Source organism: Myotis myotis, unplaced genomic scaffold (genome assembly GCF_014108235.1).
Source record: "Myotis myotis isolate mMyoMyo1 unplaced genomic scaffold, mMyoMyo1.p scaffold_m19_p_2, whole genome shotgun sequence".
NCBI lineage: Eukaryota > Metazoa > Chordata > Mammalia > Chiroptera > Vespertilionidae > Myotis > Myotis myotis.
Genome location: NW_023416324.1, coordinates 23,824,159 through 23,846,382, shown reverse-complemented (window position 1 = coordinate 23,846,382; position 22,224 = coordinate 23,824,159). Strand labels below are relative to the sequence as shown.

The 22,224-nt window shown below is 42.8% G+C and overlaps 1 protein-coding gene across 6 annotated transcripts in view; it reads left to right on the top strand.

The window, feature by feature from the left end:
* Nucleotides 1-22,224, top strand: part of MTF1 (metal regulatory transcription factor 1) — a 44,877-nt gene that overhangs the window by 2,861 nt on the left and 19,792 nt on the right. For all 6 annotated transcript variants that reach the window (XR_004974480.1, XM_036353050.1, XM_036353051.1 and 3 more), the window contains 2 exons: nucleotides 17,489-17,727; nucleotides 19,212-19,343. Coding sequence is in view for 5 of the 6 variants with exons in the window: in XM_036353050.1 (XP_036208943.1) it covers nucleotides 17,489-17,727; nucleotides 19,212-19,343 (371 nt within the window). In the remaining variant the exon portion in view is untranslated. The remainder of the gene's footprint in view (nucleotides 1-17,488; nucleotides 17,728-19,211; nucleotides 19,344-22,224) is intronic.

Genomic DNA, 22,224 nt, shown 5'->3' with positions numbered 1-22,224 from the left:
GTAATTCATGTTTCACGTTTTGTTGTGACTGTGGAGCTTTCGGTTTGTAAGGCTACATTGAAATTTGGGAAAACGAAAGTATAATGTTTCTCATATTCCTCCCCAAATCATAAATAAAATAGAAATCTCACTGAAGTACATTTATATTTCTGATGCTGGAATGACTAGATCTGGCTTACCTCTGGGTTATATATAAATGACTTGTTTTGGAGATGGAGTATCTGCTAGAATATGTTTTTTTTAGTGAATGTTGAATGAATAATAAAGGTTAGTTTTCTTTCATAAAAAATTTAGGCAAGAGACACTAAATGAGAGCAGGTTATCTAAAATAAGTTTTCATGCTTTTATTTAGCTAGTGTGAGTAAGGTAATGCATGTCACAGTGTTTTGGAAACTAAAACATTGTACAGGTGGTGATTATTAGCAGAATAAAAGATGTGATTTAAAGCTAGTGATATACATTATATAAGAACTAATTGAAGGTTAATTAGAAAAAAATAGATCACTGGTAGTTGCAATGCAGGGACTAAATGTAAAAGGTTACTGAATAGACATAGGGTAAATTGTTTGGCAAAATAGTTTTCTGTTGTAATGAAGGTCTTGAAATGGGGCATTCATGACATATGGCTTTTCCTTTGGTAGCCTTAGGATCTCAGAGCTGGAAGGAGCCCTAGAGAGACCATCTTGTCCCACCTCCTTACCCCATGCAGTAATCTCTATAGCATCTCTGACATCAGTTTACCTGGCCTCTGCTTGACCACTTCCAGAATGAGGAGGGCACAGTGTTCCACGGCTCAGCCTAATAGATTTATTGGCCATCTCTGATTGTTAGAAAGCTGTTATTTGTATGGAGCCAAAGTCGACCTTCCTGCAGTTGCCCACTCCTTCTAGTTCTGCCTTCCTGAACAACAGCAAGTTAAACCTTCCTTTCAAAGGACAACCCATCAGATATTTAAAGATCATGGATTTCTCTTCATCTTCACCTGTACAGGCTAAACCCCTCCATTTATTTAAAGATCCCTCTTATGACATTTTCCCCTTGCTTATCATCAGCTTGGTCACCTTTGATTGTATGAATTTCAGTTTCCAAATTCCTCTTAAAATTCATAATTGAGCATAATCTCACAAGTGTAAGTCCACTAGCACTGAATACTGTGTGACTCATCTCTTGATCTGGACACTGTACTACAATTACTGTATAGTATGTATATTATTAATAATGACATAATACTCTCAGCTTGTACTTGGAAACCTCCAGACTAGTGATTCTTATTTGGGGCAATTCTGTCCCCAGGATACATCTGGCAATGTCTGGAGACATTTTTGGTTGTCACCTGGGGGAAGTGCTATCGGAATCTCAGAGGTAGCATCCAAAGACCCTGTTAAATATTCCACAATGCACAGGACAGCCCACCCACAACAAAGAATTATATCGCCCTCCCGGCCAAGTGTGGCTCAGTGGTTGAACCTATGAACCAGGAAGTCACTGTTCAATTCCAGGTCAAGGCACATGTGCAGGTTGCGGGCTTGATCCCCAGTAGGGGGCGTGCAGAAGGCAGCCAATCAATGATTATCTCTTATCATTGATGTTTCTAGCTCTAGCTCTCTCTTCCTCTTTGAAATCAGTAAAAAAAATTTTAAATTTAAAAAAGAATTATGTGGCTCAAAATGTCAATTGTCTATGTTCCAGTAAAACTTTATTTACAAAATGGGCAGTGGGCTGAATTTGGCCCACTGGCTGTAGTGTGGACTAGAACATAGGAGTAGTTGTAGATAAAGGTGGAAAGATAGTAGAGATCAAGATAGGGAAGGCAGTGGTAGCATGCTAAGGAGTTTGGACTGTATTCTGGAACTAGAGGGAAACCATGAAGGTGTCTGAACCAAGAAGTGATATGGTTAGAGTGGCCTTTTTAAAAAGGTTGCTCTGGTAACTGGTTTCTTGATTGCCCAGACAGGAGATAGTTGTAGTTTAGGTTTGGGGTTTCATTTGAGTCTGATGAAGGATAGTGGCCTTTTATGTGGAGAAAATTGAGAGCTTTTCTTGCAGTATAAGAGAACTTGGTATGTTATGAGAGTCTGAAGATTGAGTCATGAATTGGGTATGATTCAAAGGATTCATTTAATTTTCCAAGTGTGTTGAGTTTCTTCTGTGTCTTAGCATAGGGGCCGCAGGGTTACTCTGTTCCAGATCTCTTCATGATTGGCAGAACTTCAGGTCTAGGTAGTGAGCTAAGTGGTTAGAGTCCATTGTGATAGGTCCTTTAACAGAGGCATATTCACAGTGCTGTGTGCATGCTGAGGAAAAAGCAGCTGACTGCTGGCCCCTGGCCCCTCTGGGAATGGCGATTCCATAACAGAATTCAAGAAGACAAGAAGAGGAGAAATTGATGATTTGTTTGGAGTATGTTAAATGCACAGTCCTTGGGGAAAATGAAGGTGAACATGTTGAGAAGTCCATTGGAACTATGATCTGAAGTCGAGGAAATGGCTTGAGATTAGAATTGTGGATCCATGAAGGGACAGTAGTTCAAACCACTATGAGTTTACTCAGGGGAGAAGAGTTGATCTGAGAATTTAAGGGTTAGAAAGAGAACCATAGATCACATAAAGAGAGAGAGATGGGTGGAATGCAGTGTTGTGGAAGCTGAGGGAAGAGCGTTCCAGGCTGTGTGAATATTTCTGTGTGACCCTGCAGAGGGATTGAAGGGCCCAAGAGGAGCCATTCGTCCTGCTGTCTGCACAGTTGATCACATCATGAGAAGATGTTCAGTAGAGCCCTGGGGGCTGAGGCCAGATTTTGAGTTTTGAGTGATGGAGAAATAGGTGGGTGGTGAGGAAACGGGAGGCAGGAAGTGTCAAGTTTGTGTGTGTGTGTGTGTGTGTGTGTGTGTGTGTTTAAATATGGTAGTTGGAGGAAAAGTGTTAAGGCAGTAGTAACTCAAGGGGATTGAATCATTTTTTAGCACAAAAAATCTGACATAGTTTAGGGCCCATCAGTGTTAATGATTACTAGTGAAAGTGTTTCAAGAGCAAATGTTAGGGAAACGTTAAGTTAAATCAGGACAGAGGTTTGATTATTACAGGGTTTCTTAGAGCTTTTGATGTGCCAATAAGTAAGAAGGAAGGAAAGGCAGAGTTCTCCAAATGTTTTGAACTTGGGAAACTATTTTTCAGTTTCATTTCCAGAGTCAGTGTTTTGGGGAACACATTTTGGGATATGCTGATCTAGACAGAAGAGGACGCGGTAGGGAAGGAATGATTATGCAATCAGTGATATGAGCTGTCACTTTCCCACTTTGCACTACTGACAAGTCTGGTTTACTGTTCATGTCTCAGGTCATTGATAATCATGTTGAGTAGGACAAGGTCAAGGGTATTACTAGTATGAACCCTTGTTCAGTGTACTGTGGATTTAGCTCACTGGACTTTCCCCCTCACCACATTTTTCCATTCAATCGATGAGGCCTACATGGAAGATTCTATAACCTGTTTTTGAATTCAATAGGTGTGGGGTAGGTTGGGGACTGAGAGAGAAGCAGCAGTGGCTTTTAGTCTTTTAAAATCTTGCTAATGACCAGGCATTCAGAAGACTTGCCTTCCTGAAGTACCATCTTACCTTAGCTTTTGCTTTCACAGTGATTTTATTTTTTTTGGCATTTAAATCCATTTTATAAACTATTTGGGAACATTCTCCACGATTCTTTACTCCCCCTCCCTTCTTTTTTTAAACTTAGTCTTTTTCTCCATTTCCCATTCTCTTACTCTTAAGAAATCTAATCATTTGAAAACTAGTTAGTCTTCTTGGCTTCTTAGGCAGCTTATTTTTCTGAGTCAGATTTTAGCCTGAATTTCCTGTTTACCCCGATTGTTGCATTGCTTTCTGTTGTGTGTAGTTGGCTTACCTATTACAGTCATGTGCCCCATAACAATGTTTCTGTCAAGAGGGACCGGTCAACAAAGAGCCGGTGGTTCCATAAGATTGTAATGGAGCTGCAATGTATTGTAGAAGTGTATACCTGAAACCCGTATAATTTAATTAACCAATGTCACCCCATTACATTAACAAAAAAGATTATAGTGGAACTGAAAAATTCCTATTGTCTAGTTGCTCCTAGGCTGCAAGCCTATATAGCATGTTACTGTACAAAACATGAGATTAAATCAAGCACAGGAGAATGTGATGCAATCAAGACATACAGTAAACACGAGATGTGTGAGACTGCTGCTAGCCTAACACAGCATACTGTTTTACAGCAAACTTTTTTTTGTATAAAGAGTACACCCTAAGCCCTAGCTGGTTTGGCTCAGTGGATAGAGCATCGGCCTGCGGACTCAAGCGTCCCGGGTTCAATTCCGGTCAAGAGCATGTACCTTGGTTGTGTGCACATACCCAGTAGGGAGTGTGCAGGAGGCAGCTGATTGATGTTTCTCTCTCATCGATGTTTCTGGCTCTCTGTCCCTCTCCCTTCCTTTCTGTAAAAAATCAATAAAATATATTTAAAAAAATAAATAAAGAGTACACCCTAAAATAACAATAAAAAGTATAGTATAGTAAATATATCAACCAGTAACATAGTCGTTTATTGTCATTATGAAGTACTATGTACTGTACATCATTGTATGTGCTGTGCTTTTATACGGCTGGCTGTGTAGGTTTGTGTACTCTAGCAACACCACTTGTAGCCTGGGTGTGCAGTAGGCTAGATTTGTGTAAGTGCACTCTATGATGTTTGCCAACAAAGAAATCGCTGAAGAAATCACCGGACGCATTTCTCAGAACATAGCCTTGCCATTAAGCAGCGCATGGCGGTACTTCATTGCTTTTTCCACATGCTTGCCTTGGACAGAAATAAACCAACCAGAGCCTTGCTACAGACACTGTCTTTTCCTTCCACAGGGACACTGGTCATTCTGACTCTAATTTCCTGTATCTTATTCTCATACTTGCTGTTTTACTGTGCCTACCTGTTGGTTTGGTAGCTTTGAAAAATTTCCAAAGTAGTGTTACTTTGTTCCAGATCAGCATTCTTAAGAGTTGCTCCCAAACTTGAATCTCTGCCCTTCCTGAGAACCTGCCAGGACTAATACTGTGCTGTGAATATTTTCATGTTCATCCATCTCTGTTTGAAACACATTGGTGAACATAATGCACAACCACCTGTTGTAGTGCTGCCCCCGAAGCCCCCCACCCCTGTGGCTTACCGACCTTGTCACTTTTCTGCTGAATAGTTGTCGGAGACGTGTGAAGAAAGCCAGCAATCATATAACCTAATATGTTGTTCTTGTACCAAAGTATTCCAGTGCACTGATTGAGAAGGAGTATCTTTTTCTACCGAGAAGCACAGTTACAGTGATGCTTTATGAATTAGGCTGCTTGCTATATTGGTTAGTGACAAAAGGAGACTTATTTTTTCTAGTGTGACAAATTTGAAGTAGAAAAATAAGGGGGGAAATCTGACTCCAGGGTTTCAGAGCCTTTTTGCAGTGGGACCTTTACTTTGGGATACTTACTTCCAATTCCTCGTTCCTCATTATCAGTCCCTTGGGCTGTGGAATGATCGGTCCACTCAAACCATGAGGGTGCTGGCTTTCCCAGAGGGGAACCGGCCACTTTCATTCTTTGTATAAATTATCATTATATTTTTGTACAGGTTCCTTCTGAACTCCCATGGAATTGCCATTTAGAACTAGGAAAGACAGAGACAGTTTTTGCTTGAAATTCTAGAGTTAAGGATCCATTCATTCTTTCCACAGCTTTTACTTGTTGGGTATCTACTTTTGTCAAATAGTTCCTCCCCAGGACTTAGAATCCAGGATGGAAACCGCTAGAAGCTGTACGTATATACAAAGTTCCATAGGAGTCCAGGGCTGGAAGCATTTTCCCGTTTACCACCAGATGAAGCTGTTGTAGCGCTGTCCCCTGCAAGTTCTCTCCAGCGAAGTTCTTCTGTCTCTTGGTTCTGTGTAGGTTCTGTCTTCCAAGTTCTGTGTGTAGGTTCTGTCTTCTTTGGTTCTGTCTTCTTAGTTCTGTCTCTTGCTGTCTTGTTACATCTGTATTTATACCAGTTGATTCAATCCTATCAATCTCTATTACAAAGGTTAGGGCGTTTCTTATCTCCATTCCAGGGAGTAAAGATTATGTAGCTTAAGCATGATTGTTTGTAGTTAAAGTGATTAATTACCCACCTGGCACTTAGTTAAGAGGTTTTATTCCCTCCCTAACTTCAGGGGAAAATCCCTACCTGGGGAAACAACCTTTCTCAGAGACCTTGGTTAAAACACATAGTGCCAAGAAGGTGAGCAAACATATTAAGAACAGTATGCCATATATGCCAGGTCCCTTGAAACAGCAAGCATGGACCGGCTCCCGGCAGTGCTGCAGGAATAACAGGTCTCAGAGGTACATGTTATGTAGGCTGTACCTGTTGGGTTTTGCTAAGATGTTGCTATTGTGGAACATTGGAGAAAGAATTTGTATTTTCATGTCTTTCTCTTATTTAAACCAAGCTTATTCTTAAAATTGTTTTTTCTTGATTTGCACAGGGATAATTTAGACCTTGGTTCCATCTTTGTTTTGGTATATACGATATGGCCTTGGACAAGTTGCTCTGTTACCACTCTTGTAAAATTGAAATAAAAATATCTCATTGCATTTTGTGCAGACGAAATGACATTTATTCATAACAAATATACAACACTCCAAGCATAAAACATTTAGCTTAATGTCTGGTGCATCGTGGTTGTTCAGTGAATGTTTATTTACTTCTCTTTCTTGTTGGCCCACATGGTTCTTGAAGGAGGTTGGGAGGTAATTTCCAGTTTAAGAAGAGTTTACATTGGTCTCTGGTAGGAACTCCTAGGGAAGCATCTTCTCCTTAAAACAAAGTTATAAATTTTGGTTAGGTTCCAGGACAGTCTGCAGAAGTCCCGATAACTCGTAATTAGCTCAACTGTCATGTGAATACCACTATGGAATGTGAACCATGGTTTATAACCATGTTTTTAAATGAGAACAGGTTTGTAGTCCTACTGCAGGGTTCCAGCCTTGGCCACAGCTAATCCTCTGCTCTCCCACTCAGCTCCCTTTGACTTCCTTAGCACCCAGGCCACTGATAGATACAGTGGAGCCTTGTTTCTCGAACAACTCCCATCTCGAACAATTCGCTTCTCAACTGGACAGCCCTTTCGTGCTGATACCTGTATGATGAGTCATGCATCTCTCAGGTGACAGATAAAGGAGAGAATGCGAAAATATGAGTCAATTTACCACTGTTAAAATCTCAGGATATTGTGCTGTGAATATTTTTGTGTTTTTTTGCTTTTGATGCTACTTATAATTATTATAAAATTTTCATCTTTACTGTATTTCCTTTCCTTTTTGTTAAATTTACATTTCACGTTCTTTTTGTTTTTAAAGTGTTTATTATAGGTTAAACAGTACAATAGACATGTACTGTTTATAAGAAAGGTTAAAATAAGGAATCATTTGGGCTTCTGGAACAGATTAATTCAATTTACATTATTTCTAATGGGAAAAAATGATTCGATTTTCGAACAGCCTTCAGGAACAGATTAAGTTTGAGAAACGAGGTTCCACTGTACTTCCATGGTGGGCAGTTGGGGCACCAGGCAAAGCCGAGGCTCTTAAAGCTAAAGAATGAGGACTCCTGTTATGCTGGCAGTAGCAGTGGGAGAGGGTGCGATGGCTGCGTCTGTTGAGTGCCTGCTATATGGGAGTTGCTGTATCAAGGGCTTTAATATAGTTTTGTATTTAATTTTCATAACAATCTTATAAGTAAGTACTATTGACCCTCATTTTACAGGTGAAAAAACTGAGACTTAGAAACATACCATTAGCAAGTGGTAAACTGAGATTTAAACTGAGGACTTTCTGCATGCCAGAGCCTATCTATGCCTTTCTAGCATAGTACACTATTTTTGCAAAGACGGGGAGAAAGGACACAGACCTGTTAGCCGTGAAAAGGGCTGAGAAATTAGGGGCAGCACGATGCCGTTAGTTCCCAGGGTGAAAGGTTAAGGAGTGGGAACAGCTGTCTGAATGTAGCTCTGGTGGTGGACAGTGGGCGGCCTGGTGAAGAAATGAGGTCAGTTCACAGCTCTTCTACTTCTCCTTTGAGCTCTGGTTGTACAGGATGTGTGGAAGGGATGAGATCAGTGCCAGCAGAGGAGCAGAGTTCGTATCAGGGGGAGGGAGGGGGAAGTCCCTAGTGATGGGGAGGGAAGGGCAGCTCCTTCAGCCACAGTGTCCCAGCCAGTCATTCGTTTGTAAGAATGTCCATATGCTGGGTGCTCAGAATCAGAGCTCCGTTCCGTAGCATGGGGCTGTTAATGTGCGTAGAGTTTCATTCTCTCAGACTCAGGCCCAGCTTTTTGTCTTTTTCGGAAATTTTTTAAGCATTTTCTCCTGGAGTTCTGGGTTTTAATTTTCTCATTTTTGCTTATTTCATTCACCTTTCTTTTCTGATTCTGTGGACTTAACAAAGGCAATCATCTTTGATAGATGTGTCTCTGTTCTAGAACTACTTAGAACACTTTGTAAAGCAACATCAGTTCTCTGAAAGCTCATGCTTCCTGCCCGTTACTAGCATCAGACCCCATCCTCAGTGAGCCCAACCCGTGCTCTCTCCGAGCTCCTTAACTTAGCGATCCACAACCCTCTTTGAAGGCTACATAGGAACATTCAAGTGATGTAGTTCTCAGGCTCTTTGGAGAAACATCATCTGTTGGAATCTTCAATGACATGTTCATATTGTATATGCTCTTACTTAATTTTGATAGGCAAATTAATTATGAGTCACCTCTCCCTCAAGTTCTTTGACGTTAGCTTGGGCATCACCTCTTTGAGCAGCTTATCTTAATCATTCCCCAGTCTAAGTTAAATGCTTTTTCTCTACATTTCTCTATATTCTGACATCCATTTATCAGCGCATTTTTTTGTACCATCTTGCTCTTTGTTTGAATCTCTTCTTCATTTTGAGCTCCTTGAGAGCAGGGGTTATTTGTCCTGTATTCCTAGCACGTGGGGCCGTAGAATTTCTGGAACATAATTTTTTTAAGCATGCATGCATGATATCCTTAATTGTGTTTAAATGTACCACATGTTGCAATACCGTCTCTATGTAACCAGGAAAACTTACACGGTTTTTTGTAACTTCCTGTTCTGGTCCAGTTTGAGGAGGTTTTGCTTTTCCTTTTTGTGAAATCTGGTGCTGTTTAAAATGATTCTGAAAGTCAGAATAGCGACTTCCATTTACTGGCTCCCTCCAAATGGAGTGAGAGATTACTCGTTTATTCAGCATTTTTGAGGGAGTAGGCATTTGCGTTGACAGTCAGCCATTTCTCCCACCTTTAAATACAAATATCATCCTAGTCTCTGTCCCCTCCTAATTCTCCTGTCTCTCTCTCTCTCTTTTCTCAGCCAACTTACTTTTTTAAAAAAAAATTTAAGTATTTATTTTCTCACATACTTTTTATTATGTAGTGTCCATGATTGACAACAGTTGTGAACATATGACAATAGAGTATGCATGGTTCAATTTTATGAGTACGTAGAAAGGGGCTCCAGAAATTAACATCTGGAAGTTGGTCCTGGCCCCAGCATTTAATCTAACTCATGGCCGATCCTCGCTAGGTGGCTCATTTGGTTGGGACTGGTCTTATACACCTAAAGGTTGTGGGTTCGATTCCCAGTCAGGGCATGTACCAAGGTTGCAGATTCTGTTGGGGTGCATACGGGAGGCAACTGATCAATGTTTGTTTCTCTCTCACATTAAGGTTTCTCTCGCTCTCTTCCTTTTTCTCTCTCTAAAAAGCAATAACAAACATCCTCAGCTCTGTCCAGGTGGCTCAGTTGGTTGGAGCATCATCCCATGCACCCAAGGGTCACAGGCTAGATTTCCTATCAGAGCGCATACCTAGGTTGTGGTTTCGGTCTCCAATCAGGACATGCATCGGAGGCAATCGATCGATGTTTCTCTAAATCCCTTTCCCCCTCCCTCTCTCTCAAATCAATAAACATATCCTTGGGTAAGGATTAAACAAAAACTTAGGTATATACCTGGTTTACTTAGGAGAAACCTGGGGTGGAGTTTTTCCATCCTGATGATTTTTTTCGATTTCATAGGATAAGTTATAAAAAATAACATGTTTGCTTTTCAATGTATGTTAGAATAGTGGGTTCATTTCTTAAAAGGTCAGGGTAATGTCTCTTGCCCCATAGAAAGCAATACTGGGAACCTGCTGATTTAATTTCCCCTCAAATTATGTTGAGTTTCTGATTTATCTGTGTCAGTTATCCAGTGAAGATTTTCTTTTAAATTCACGGTAGACAGTATCCTGTCACTTGTGCTGCTTTACCACTTTCATTTAGTAGTGAGTTGGGGAACACAGATCAGTTTTAATTTTTACTTGGAATTCAAACTAATTTCAGTTTAACTTGATTACAGTGAAAACACAGTAGTCGATAAAAAGCACTGCAATATAGGGAGGCAGTGGAGGATGAGGTTGTAGATAAGAGCATGGGCTTGTGAACTTACCAGTACCTGGATTTGAATTCCAGCGCTGCCATTTCCTATCTGTGTGAACTACAGAATTCCTTGAGTCTTGTTACTTCACTTAGTAAGCATTGCTTCACCTTTAGGACTCAACTCAACAATTAGGTCTTTTACTAAGCGTTTTATGATCTCTGGAATTGTACTCATGGAATTGAATTGAATGGAGTAAAACCTTTCCTAACCAGATTTTGCCTTTTTCTACCTTTACTTCAGTTATTAATTTAATTAGATCATGCTGTTTATTTTGCATATTATTCTTCATAGCATAGAACATCGTAGTTGAAGGAACTGATCAACTCTTTCTAAAGACAGAGAAAGAAAGGAAGTGTATTTCAAGTATGATAGAGACACATTTCCTAGCTATAATATTTGTTAGGAATGGATTATTATGAGATGACGTTGCATCCTTTTATTTAAAAATCTTCTATGCAATTAGCATAATCAAACACCTTCTTGAAGACAGAGGGAAGAGCAACATCGAATTCCTTATGAGTTTATGCAGTGCAGCAGTGAATGATCAGAATGTTTCATAAAATTTTGACATCTAATATATAGTGTAAACATATTAACTTTAAGACATTATAGGTTTAGGCAGAATTTGAGGACAACTGTTAATCAGCAGGTGCACAGCTTTTGCAAAAAAAATGTAGAATTTGTCATTTCATAATTTGCTTCTCTATCAAAAACAGCTGTTGCAGCCAAGTTTATTGAAAAGTAGTTCTATTCATTGTCTCCAGCTTCTTGCTTTTCTCTGATTTCTCAGCCCATTACATTCTGGTTTCTGTTCTTACTCCTGCAATGAAGCTAGTCTTGCTGGGCAATTATGACTTTGTGAGTTGGCCAAATCCAAGAAATGCTTATCAGTCATCTCTGCCATATTTGACCTAGTTAACATCTGCCTTGATACTCTGTTCCTTTGTCACTTGTAGTCCTTGTTACTACTTTTCTCAGCATCAAGTCCTGCTGGTTTTATTTTGTTCATTTGTTTAGTCACTTATTCCTTCATTCAACAAATATGCATTGAGTGCCACTTCTCCACAAGAGTAGCCCTGAGGCTGTGGCAGTGACCAAGACAGGCATGACAGATGCAGTCCCTGTTCTCAAGGAACCTATAGCCCAAAAGGAGAGTAGCCATTCATTCATTTAACTCAAGAAATAACTTATTTAGTGCCTCCTTAGCTACTGCTGTGCCTAGCAACTAAATAGATAATGATATAAATTATTAAATTATTTAATCTTAATGGTATTATATGATTTAAAGAAATAGAGGAAGCTATGAGAACCTATAACAAGAATACTTAGTTTGTGGTAGGAGTTGGGAGTCAATTAGGAAAGAGTTCCTTGAGGAAGGAACATTTATTTGAAACTTGAATTGGCCAAGTAAGAACCCTGATGGGAGTAGGGATTGAAGGGCAGTGAGACAGGGAAGGGTAGTTAATTATTGATTGCACTGTTACCTATAAAGTTATCAGCTGTTGCAGCATCTTAAGAATGAAATTCTGTTCTTATCTTTCGTCCTTGTCATAGGCTTTACGATTGAGACATGCAGACTCCTTGACTGCAGCACTCACAGCCCTTTTCTCTTTCCTGGTCAGTGGTTATTTTGAAATCTCTATCTGGCAACACCAAAGAGATTTTTAGCCTTGATGGGAAGTCAAGATATATGTTTGAGTGGATAATCAATAAGTGTCCAATGATTGGTATAGTTCAATATTTGAATTCAGAGAAGGGCACTGTCACTTAGACATGGGATGATTAACATCCCATGAGGGCTTTGGAGGTAGGTAGTAAAGCTTGAATTGAAGAGAGAGACTCAGAAAAGCAGAGAAGAAAGGAACCAGCCATTTCCAGTAGAGAAAAAGGAGAAAGCAAAGGCAGAGAAGTGGAAATGCAGTGTTGCACTTGGGGAAGGGTGTGCTGTTGCCTGTAGGCCGAGACAGAGCCTACTTTGTACTGGAGTAATGCAATAGAAGACGGAAGAGGACCTACAAGGATCTTGACTGTCAGGCTAAGGAACTGGATTTATTGTTTGAGCAGAGCGATGGCATGTGCAGAACATTTTCAGAATAAATCTGGCAGCGGGAGGCCTCCAAGCCAGGCTCCGAGACACGAGAACGCCTGGACTGCTGGGCCAGTGATTCAGCGCAACAGATGTTTGTGCAGCACCTCCCTGGTGGCAGTGGGAAGGGTCAGGAATGAATAAGTGAGAGCACTTGCCTGAGGAATCCAGACTTGTGCAAGATCATATTGAAGGTTGGATAGATGAGAGAGGAGTGGGGGGGGAGACGGGAGGAGTCAGGGCCCCTCATCCTCCCACCCCCACTGGTTTTAGGGGTTGGCAAATGTGGCCCACAGACCAGATCCATCCAGATGCCTGTTTTTGTAAAATGTTTTTTACATTTTATTTATATACTTACTTTGCATTATTTTATTGATTTCAGAGAAGAAAGGAGAGGAAGAGAGAGCTAGAAACATCAGTGATGAAAGAATCATTGATCAGCTGCCTCCTGCACGCCCCCAATGGGGATTGAGCCCACAACCTGGGCATATGCCCTGACTGGGAATCGAACCCATCACCTCTTGGTTCCTGGGTCAACATTCAACCTCTCAGCTGCTGAGCCACACTTGGCTGGGCTGGTATTTTATATTTTAAAATAACAAAATAAGAACAGTATGTCATGATGCACGAAAATGACATGAAATTCAAATTTCATTGTCATAGCATTTTTGGAGCACAGCCTTGTTTGTCCATTTATGTATTGCCTATGGCTCCTTCCACATAGAGCAGCAGAGCTGAGTAGTTGTAACAGAGACTGCATGGCCCACAAAGCCTAAAATATTTACTGTTTGTCTCTTTACAGAAACCTTGTCCACCCTTGAGTCACACCCATCCTTATCTCATTCCTCTGTTCTCTGAAACTCAGTGTCTCTCTTCCTACCTGAAGCTTAGCTTCTACCCAGACTTTTAAATATCCTTCTCTATGTTCCTCCCTAGATCCTCAGCTTTACTCTCTGTAAGGACCTTTCCCCTCCCAAATATGCTCAAGACATGCCTTCCTTAGAAAACAAAAACAACACTGCTGCTGCTCGTCTCCATCTCCAGTCTGTACCTCCACTTCACCTAGACTGCTGACCCCAGCAGTCCGTTAAAACTAGTCTTGCTGAGTCATTAGTGAATTTCTAGCTACCGGGTACAGTAGTTTCCTCAGTCCTTATCTTCCTTGTTTTCACCGACATTTAACATTTTGATCATTCTTTTCTTTTTTTTAATTTAAATTCTTTATTGTTTAAAGTATTGCATAACTCTCCCTTTTCCCCCATTGACCACTCCCCGGCCACTCCCCCCATCCCAGCACATGCCCTCCCCCTCACCCTCCCCCCCTCATGTCTTTTTTTCTTAGAGACCCTTTTTTTTTTTAAATCTATTTATTCTTTGCTGAAATATTTAGACATCATGTATACAGCTAAGTACTTCAGTATACAGCTCCACACACACAAAAAAAGCCCATTGCACCTAATTGTACCTAACAAAATTAGCAATAATCCCTCCATCTAATATTCAGTCCATTTTCAGTTTCCCTTTTTACAATAGTAAAAAATGTCCTTCTACAGTTACTTAGATTCAGGATCAACTTTTTGGCAAGAATACTTCATAGAAGGGACCATGTCCTTCACATTGCATCACCTGGTGGGGTTCATCATAGCTAGCTGCCCCACTGTTAGCATCAACAAGGTGTAGCTGTGTGGTACAGGTGACAGCCTGGTTGTTCCAGTATAAAGTTTTTCTTTTCTCCTTATAACCAACAAGTAGTCAGTCGTTGGCACCCTGCAGATGTTAGAGACCCTTTTTCTTTTGTCTTCTGTGACGTTGCTCTCCTTTGCTTCTCTTCCTATTTCCCCAGCCCTTCCTCCCGCTCACCCTTCAATGGCTTCTTTTCTTGTACCATTACCTTAAACATGGGTGACTTTCACGGTCTAGCCTTTGTCCCCTTTAAGAGCTATTATTTTATTGAGTACCTACTGCATGGCAGTCACTATATTTAAATGCTTTTGCAAATTATACCTAATCCTTACAACAACACTAGAAAGATAGATTTTGTTTCCTCCATGTTATAACTAAGGAAAGTGAGCTCAATAAGTTCAAGCGATTTCCCCAAGGTTATTACAGTAAGTAGCCTCAGGGGCTGGATCTGAGCCTGCTGTAGTTTGCCGGTCAAGTAGGCTACTATCTGTGTACCAGACTCCTGCACAGACCTGTTTCTTAGCTTCCAGCTTGTATGTCTGACTGGCTACTAGACATTTCCATCTGGAAGTCATGGCAGTGCCTCAACCCCAACTCCTCAACTCTCTCCCAGCTCCAATCCAGCCCCAAGTTGGTGGTGTGACCATCTCTTTAGTCATCCAGGCCTTTGATCTTGACTTTGCCTATCCCTGACCCCTTTGACTCCTCAGCACCCAATTGTCACTAGAGCAGTGATGGCGAACCTGTGACACGCGTGTCAGAGGTGACACGCGAACTCATTTTTTTGGTTGATTTTTCTTTGTTAAATGGCATTTAAACATATAAAATAAATATCAAAAATATAAATCTTCATTTTACTATGGTTGCAAATATCAAAAAATTTCTATATGTGACACGGCACCAGAGTTAAGTTAGGGGTTTTCAAAATGCTGACACGCCGAGCTCAAAAGGTTCACCATCACTGCCCTAGAGGCTGTCATTTCTCCCCCTTTGATGTCTCTAGAATTCATCCCTCACATTGTCCACTGTTACTTCCCCAGTTCAGATTCTTTTCATCTCTCTCCAGAACTGTTGTCCTCTTCTCTTAATCTTTCCCTTCTACTCCAGTCTGTCCTCCACAGAATACCAGAATGCTCTCCTAAACCCCAGATCTGGGTGTCTCGCTGTCTTCGTTAAAACCTGTTGATGGCTCCCCATTGTCCTATTTCTCTACTCCATAGCTTAACTGAGGAGGCTTTGCCCTTTTTTTTCTAGAGTCTTCTCCTTCCAGTCTTTCTCATACTATAAGAGTTTTTGATGTTCCCTGTACCAAAAAAACACATTCATTTCTCCATGCAGTTCCCAAGGTGTTAGTTACCTCTTTCTGGAATGTCCTTCTTCCCGGTTTGTGTGAGGAAGGCCTTTTCACTTTGTTCCTTAAAAAATAGACTTTAACAGGCAAGCAAAAAGACACCCTCAGTTCAGAGAGAGTAAGTACCTTGGTCTCTGAGCCTCACTGATTTCCAGTCTTTCTGAGAGGGGTTAGTTTTCCCTTTTTTATGCTCCCAAGCACCATGTGTCTGTTGTTAGGCTCAGCCTGGTGTATAATAACTTGTGCACGTCTGCCTCCTTAAAATGGACATTTCTTAAAAGCAGAGATTTTGGTCTTGCTTACTTTTTCTTATGTGTGATAACTAGCTTGTTGGTTGAGACATAGTAGTTCAGTAACTGCTGAATGAGCAACACCAGTGTCGTTAGTAACACTAATATAAACTGAGGCTTTGGAGGAAGGTTTAAAGGATGAAGATTTTGCTAAAGCTGAAGAGTAGACAGTACTAGCACCCTGAGAGGTATAGCATCAGAGAATTTACAGAGTATTTTCACAAATGTTTCATCGTCTTTTGTTCCACTCAAAGAAAAGCACTGTGAGACAGTCAGGGCAGGCATTAATATTCGCATTTTAGAAATAAGGACCTGAAACTCAGAGAAGTGAAATGAGGTGCTCAAAGTCTTGAACATAAGTGCCAGAATTCAGTCTTCTCCCGCCAAGTCAAATGCTGCTTCCTCTGCACCAGTGTAGAGATGGGGCAGGTTTGGGAATAAACCTACATTTAGAGGTAAAAGGAAAGGAGTGGCTCAGAGAAGATAAAGAGAGCCCCAAGGAACTCCTGTGTGATATAGGACAAATTTTCAGGAGAGGGCATCAGCCTTGAGATCTTTTTTCAAATGAAGGGAAGTGGGGAGGGATAAAGAGTTTGGCCCCCAGGAATTCAAGAGAGTATTTTCATAACAGCGAAGCCAGCTCGCCAAGTAGCAAGAAATACACGGGCATTGCGGGAAGTGAAGAAGGCACAAGGGAAAACTACTCTTTCAAAGAGTTTGGTGGTAAAAGGAAATCCAGCGTCTAGCAGTTCGATAAATGTCAGGCTCTGAGAAATTCATGATACATTGTTTTCATTTTGTAGACTTGAAAATATTCAGTGGAAATTATGCTAGTATGTACCTGCTAATATGCATATGACTGAATATGTAAATTTTAGGATGTTTTAGACTCAATTTAACATTGGTCATTCCAATCAAGATATAGTGCCATAGGACAGGATGTTTGACTTAAACTGAAGTAAAATTTTGTGTTTTGTTTTGTTTTGTTAATCCTCATCCGAGGACAATTTTCCATTGATTTTTAGAGAGTGGAAGGGAGAGAGAGAGACAGAGAGAGAGAAACATCAAAGTGAGAGAGACACATGGATTGGTTGCCTCCTGAATGCGCTCAGACCAGGGCTGGGGATAGAGCCTGCAACCAAGGTACATGCCCTTGACCCGAATCAAACCCAGGACCCTTCAGTCTGCGAGCTGATGCTCCATCTACTGAGCCTAACCGGCAGGGCCAAATTTGAATATGGGTAACTGTAAGAGTGTATGCCCCCCTTTGGAGGGTAGATGTATACTAAAGTCTGCAGCACCCTTCTTAGAGTCACTTAGAATAGGCGCCTCTCTACAAGCTATCTGTTCCCCGTTACTCATTGTTTTTGTCCAGGAGTGATTTGATCAACAGGAAGATAGCCCCACTTTGTTGTTAGAGGCTGTTTTCTGTGTTTCTGTGTCATCCGCATCTCCTGGGAGCCAAGCTTGGGGGGCAGCTAGAGCCTGGGCAGCTCTTTTGTCCTGTTGCTGAGGTGTCCTCTGTCTGCCAGGTAAAGCGGTACCAGTGCACCTTCGAGGGCTGTCCCCGCACCTACAGCACAGCAGGCAACCTGCGCACCCACCAGAAGACTCACCGAGGAGAGTACACCTTTGTCTGTAACCAGGAGGGCTGCGGCAAGGCCTTCCTCACCTCCTACAGCCTCAGGATCCACGTGCGAGTGCACACGAAGGAGAAGCCATTTGAGTGCGACGTGCAGGGCTGTGAGAAGGCGTTCAACACGCTGTACAGGTCAGCTTTCCTCCCGCTGCGCCGCCAGCTCTACCCTCGCTGTCACCATTGCACAGCCCTCCTCGCACAGCAGACTTCCCTTTCCGGGATTTAAAGGTTGCCTGAAAAGGATGGTACATTTGTGTTTAGATTTTATTTCTCCTGTAGTGCCATCCTGGCCCCGGGGATTTGAGTATTTGGCATAGAGTGCTATCTCCCTTGGCTCAGAACCTTGGTACTAAGGCTTCTGTCATTTTCACTCCTCTCTCACTTTGAGGAAGCGTACTTTCTGTCTAGCCTGAGAAATGGGGAGTGGTCCGCTTATTAGCCCTTTCCCTTTTCCACCACTGGTATCAGGAGACTTACTAGTCTTCAACATTGAGTGTAAAATAACAAACATAACAAGAGCTGACATTTCTAAGGCGCCCACTGTGTGCAGGGCACTGTTCTGAGTGCTAATCCTCACAGCACTAATAAGTAAATGGAAGCCCAGCAAGGTAACTGGCTTAGGGTCTCGTAGGAGGTGGGACCAGGATTTGAGTCCCAGGCTCCAGAGTCACGCTCATACCACTATGCTATATACTTCTCATTGAGCAAAACGTTTTGGAATATAGAATTCTGATGCACTTAATCCTTTTTTTACTATTTTAAAAACATTTTTTTTTAAAAAGGAAACATGCAATACTCTTTGTAATACTTTAAGCAATTAAAAAAAATTTTTTAATCTTATCAAGGTTATACATTCTCAATGTTTACAAAGTAGATAGCTCTAATAGGTTTGTTACAAAACATGTACCTCCCCATTTCTCCCCCTTCACAGCAACCACTTTCTACTCTTTTAGCTTAATATTAATATTTTTTAAAATATATTTATTTATTTTTTTAATGTGATTATATCTTTTTTATAAAATATATTTTATTGATTTTTTACAGAGAGGAGGGGAGAGGGATAAAGAGTTAGAAACATCAATGAGAGAGAAACATCGATCAGCTGCCTCTTGCACGCCCCCTCCTGGGGATATTCCCCCAACCAAGGTACATGCCCTTGACCGGAATCGAACCTGGGACCCTTGAGTCCACAGGCCGACGCTCTATCCACTGAGCCAAACCGATTAGGGCTATATTAATATTTTTATATTTACTTCCATGCTTTTAAATATTTGGCTCATATTGCTCCTTCTTGATTTTTCCACTTTAGGATATTGACTTCCCACTATTGAAGTTAAGGATTAAGCTCTATTTCTTCCCCTCTCCCCTGCCGCCATCTTCATCACACTTGACCCTTCCCCAAAGCCCATTCTCCCAATGTTATTATTTTATTTCCAGTATGTATTATTTTTTATTAAATCAGTATTCAGTATTTACTTAGCCGTAAATGAAATTACTTCTCTCATAAAAGATCTTACTTGCCGTAGGCTTGTGCACTTGACCCTGGAGGCTGTTAGCTGTGTGGGCAGCTCTGTAATACTTCATGACAAAGGGCCTTTCTCTGGGCTATCTTACAGGCTGAAAGCACATCAGAGGCTTCACACAGGGAAAACGTTTAACTGTGAATCTGAAGGCTGCAGCAAGTACTTCACCACACTCAGCGATCTGAGGAAGCACATTCGAACCCATACAGGAGAAAAGCCATTTCGGTAGGTCTTACTGTTTTCTGTTTGTCACTGGTCAGGTTCCGGCTGGGTATGTTGATGCACTCTAAAACTTTTTTATGGAAAGAAACTTCCTGTCACTAGTCCTTTGGCAGTGCTCGCTCTCCCCAGGATGGCTATGCCCAGTTACTGCCGACGGGAGGGAGGGTAATGAATTCCACGGGCACCCTCACTCTGGATGATGGCTTCCTGCCTCATTCTTCCTTTTATTTTGCAAAACATTTGTTGCAACTCACTTATGTGGTAGGATTTTTATCAGTGCCAGAGAAATGCTATGATACAGGTTCTCCTCTTGAGAAATTTAGCCTGGTAACAAAGAACCACAGGCAGCCAGACAGCATCTGAGACTGAGATGCCCAGAGTGCTTTGGGCACAGGGGAAGGGATACTTACCCGAGACTCGGTGGGAAGAGTAGGAGACAAAAGGGGAAAGACGGGATAAGACTACTTAGGCTAGTGGTGCAAGTGTTTTATTTTTTACTTGTTTAGTGGTTTCTTCAGCATCTCTCATGTGTACACAAACAGGAGCATCCATTTTTATCTATATACTAGAGGCCCGGTGCACAAAAATTTGTGCACTCGGGGGGGGGGGGGGACGGGGGGCGGGGGGTCCCCTCAGCCCGGCCTGTGCCCTCTCGCAGTCTGGGACCCCTCGGGAGATAACGACCTGCTGGCTTAGGCCTGCTCCCAGGTGGCAGAGGGCAGGCCCAATCCCTAGGTGCAGCCCCTGGTCAGGCTCCAGAGCAGGGCCGATTGGGGAGTTGGGGCGCTGCCCCCTGTGATGCACAGAGCAGGGCGGATCGGGAGGTTGCGATGCCACCCTCAGTCACGCTCAGGGTAGGGCCGATTGGGGGGTTGGGGCACCGCCCCCTGTCACACTCAAGGCAGGGTCGATGGGGAGGTTGCAGTGCCACCCCCTGTCACGCACAGAGCAGGGCCAGTCAGGGGGGTTGGGGCTCCGTACCCTGTCACGCACAGAGCAGGGCCCATCAGGGGGTTGGGGAGCTCCCCGCTGTCACGCACAGAGCAGGGCCGATCAGGGGGTTGAGGAGTTCACCCCTGTCACTCACAGAGTAGGGCCAATAGGGGAGTTGGGGCACCGCCCCCTGTCACACACAGAGCAGGGAGGACCAGGGGGTTGGGGCGCCGCACCGTCACACTCAGGGCAGGGCCGATGGGGAGGTTATGGCTCTACCCCGTCAACACAGAGCAGGGTCCGTGGGGGGCGGTTGGGACGCCGCACCCTGTCACAACAGAGCAGGGCCGATCAGGGGGTTGGGGCGCCGCACCCTGTCACACACAGGGCAGGGCCAATGGGGAGGTTATGGCTCTACCCCATCACACACAGAGCAGGGTCCGTGGCAGGGGGGTTAGGGCTCCGCACCCTGTCACACACAGAGCAGGGCCGATCAGGGGGTTGGGGCGCCGCACTCTGTCACACACAGAGCCGCAGGGCGATCAGGGGGTTGGGGAGCTCCCCCCTATCAGGCACAGAGCAGGGCTGATCAAGGGGTTGGGGTGCCTTCCCCTGTCACGAACAGAGCAGGGCGGATAGGGAGGTTGTAGCCCGCCCCCTGTCACACACAGAGCCGCAGGGCGATCAGGGGGTTTGGGCACTGCCCCCTGTCACGCTGATCCCGGTGCCGGGAGGCCTCTCAACTCCACTGATCCCGGTGCTGGGAGGCATATTACCCTTTTACTGTATAGGATAGAGGTGCATGGGTGGGGGCCAGCTGGTTTGTCCTGAAGGGTGTCCTGGATCAGGGTGGGGGTCCCCACTGGGGTGCCTGGCCAGCCTGGGTGAGGGGCTGAGGGCTGCTTTCAGACTGGCGGTTGACTGAAGCTCCCAACCGCTCCTTTTTTTCTTTTTATTCTGGGCCAGCTTTAGCTCTGAGGCTTGGCTCCAGCTCTTAGGCCTTGGCTGCTGAAAGCAGGTATCTGGTTTGTTTGGGTTCTATAATTGAAACACTGTTTCAACTCCAGCTCTGAGATCCCGGCTGGCTGAAAGCAGGTTTCTGGGGTTTTGTTTAGCTTCTACATTTGTAGCAATGTTTCAAACTGCAAGCTCAGAGGCCGGCAGCGGCAGGCAGGGAACGTTGGAGTCCTCCGTCACTGAAGCAAGCAAGCCTCATGTTCGCTTCAAGCTGCCTGGCTGCCGGCCGCCATCTTGGCTGGCAGTTAATTTGCATATCGCCCTTATTAGCCAATGGGAAGGGTAGCAGATGTATGGCTAATTACCATGTTTCTCTTTTATTAGATAGGATATTTAAATTTATGTATTTATACACATTTATATTTAATAGATAGAAGTATAAATGTTGAAGCTTAAAGGAAAGACTTGTATCACCTTTCTCCTGTGTTCATATCATGTAGCATGGTTCTGGGCATTCAGTAGGAATTCAAAAACAACTTAGGGATGATTATGTGACTTTTTAGTGAGATAATCAGTTCATAAGGATTCCCCCTAAATATAATAGAGATGAAAATTGCACATAAACAATGGCTTTGACTTGTCAGGAAAGATTGCTGTTATTGTCATACCTTTCCCTTCTTGAATCACCCATCTCCTCATTAGGATAGCAGGAAATTGAAAAGTCTTCAGGGACAGTCAACTCTTACACAGCAGTTAAAAGTAATTGAATTTTAAAATGACAGCTGCTTTTCTGAGTCAGGCCCCTCTAAAGCAAGAGTATTTAGAGTCTCCTTGGTCACCCTCCAGATGCTGTGACAGGTAAGGCACCTCTTTCCCTGAGGGCTGTTGAGGGGACTCCGATTTCTGTTCAGTCATATGCATTTTTTGCGATGTTAATATTGCTAACTTTTCTTGAATATTAGGTAGGACTTGAGACGATGATACGTAGTTAGAA